Raw genomic sequence first — 1,744 nt, forward strand, 5'->3', positions numbered from 1 at the left:
GACAGCCCTGTGCTCATGGTCTATGGCTTGGATCAATCTAAGATGAACTGTGATCGAGTCTTCAATGTCTTCTGCTTGTATGGCAATGTGGAGAAGGTGAAGTTCATGAAAAGCAAGCCAGGGGCTGCTATGGTAGAGATGGCTGATGGCTATGCTGTGGACCGGGCTATAACTCACCTGAACAACAACTTCATGTTTGGGCAGAAGATGAATGTCTGTGTCTCTAAGCAGCCAGCCATCATGCCCAGTCAGTCATATGGGCTAGAAGATGGGTCTTGCAGTTACAAAGACTTCAGCGAATCAAGGAACAATCGGTTCTCCACCCCAGAGCAGGCAGCCAAGAACCGCATCCAGCACCCCAGCAATGTGCTGCACTTCTTCAACGCCCCCCTGGAGGTGACTGAGGAGAACTTCTTTGAGATCTGCGATGAGCTGGGAGTGAAGCGACCAACTTCTGTGAAAGTATTCTCAGGCAAAAGTGAGCGCAGCTCCTCTGGGCTGCTGGAGTGGGAATCCAAGAGTGATGCCCTGGAGACCTTGGGCTTCCTGAACCATTACCAGATGAAAAACCCAAATGGCCCCTACCCGTACACTCTGAAGTTGTGCTTCTCCACTGCTCAGCATGCCTCCTAATTAGGGGTCCAGGAAGAGCCACCTAAGCAGGAAAACGGTTCTTTCATTTTTGCCATTGGGGTTTTTTGTTGTTTTTTCTTTTTGCAAAAAAAACGTTCTTGTATTCCTTTTTTTAATGCTAGTTAGTAGAGGCTTAACCATAATGGAAATGCTGGAAGTCTGGAGGGGGTGGGAGAGGGGAACTGATAGCTCCCAAGATTAACCTTCACTTTTTAAAAATGATTGTACATGTGATTTTTTTTTCCTGTTCATACATTTGTGCTGCCCATGTATTCTTGGCACATGTCAATAAAATTGTTTGGAAAATAAAAAAAAAAAAGTGATGGAGGACAGCACTCTGCGAGGGAGATTATTCTTGAGCTTGATTCGTAGATGATACCTGGTTTTAGTGGGTAACTGAACTGGGGACAGCTCCCATATCAATTTCCCCTCTCCGAAAAATCCCAACTATTCTTTCAAGCTCAACAATCAGATATCCCCCAATTACCAAGAGAGAAATGAAGGCACATGAAACAGAAAGCACAGGAAGGATCCTGCCTGGCGATCCTCTACAGTCCCTGTAAGCTGGGAGGGTCTCCTCAGCTCCAGCACTTATTAGCATAACTACAGAACAGAAAGGGATGGAGAACAACCTAGAACTTCTTCAGTGAATCACCCAGAAACTGTCATGTAAGAAAATGCCCGATGGCCCAACACTAGCCCTCCACAGCCAGGCACAGGCTACCTGCAGCATACAAGCAGATGGCAGCTGTGGAGTCAGCACTCCCTCCAGGCACTGCCAGTGCTGACAGGAAGCAAGGTAGTGAGAAAAGCCTGGAACTCAGCATACACTGTGAGGCTCAAAGCTGGCATAGCCTGAGGGACTGTTAAGTTCCAAGCAGCACTGGAGGTTGTTAATAATCCTAGAAACAGACACACAGAGTCCTGAAAATCTTTCCAGTCTTAGCTATAGGCAGAATATGAATAATAATTGTTGATGTTTATTAATATTCTTTAATAATTAGGAGAAAGTTGTTCATTCATTTGCTTATTCATCTAATTCTCCCTGGGGCCCCACTAGTGCTGACACAATGCTGAGTGCTAAGAAAATCTTGGTGCATAAAACAGACAC

General features: G+C 45.7%; 1 protein-coding gene across 1 annotated transcript; it reads left to right on the top strand.

The window, feature by feature from the left end:
• Window positions 1-6: 6 nt before the first annotated feature.
• LOC101575774 (heterogeneous nuclear ribonucleoprotein L) lies at window positions 7-726 on the top strand. Its single transcript, XM_004642491.3, has one exon. The coding sequence runs from the start codon at window positions 16-18 to the stop codon at window positions 631-633; it is 618 nt and encodes a 205-aa protein (XP_004642548.1). The 5' UTR covers window positions 7-15; the 3' UTR covers window positions 634-726.
• The last annotated feature ends 1,018 nt before the right edge of the window (window positions 727-1,744 follow it).

This window comes from Octodon degus, unplaced genomic scaffold (assembly GCF_000260255.1).
Source record: "Octodon degus isolate 3935 unplaced genomic scaffold, OctDeg1.0 scaffold00154, whole genome shotgun sequence".
Taxonomy (NCBI): Eukaryota; Metazoa; Chordata; class Mammalia; order Rodentia; family Octodontidae; genus Octodon; species Octodon degus.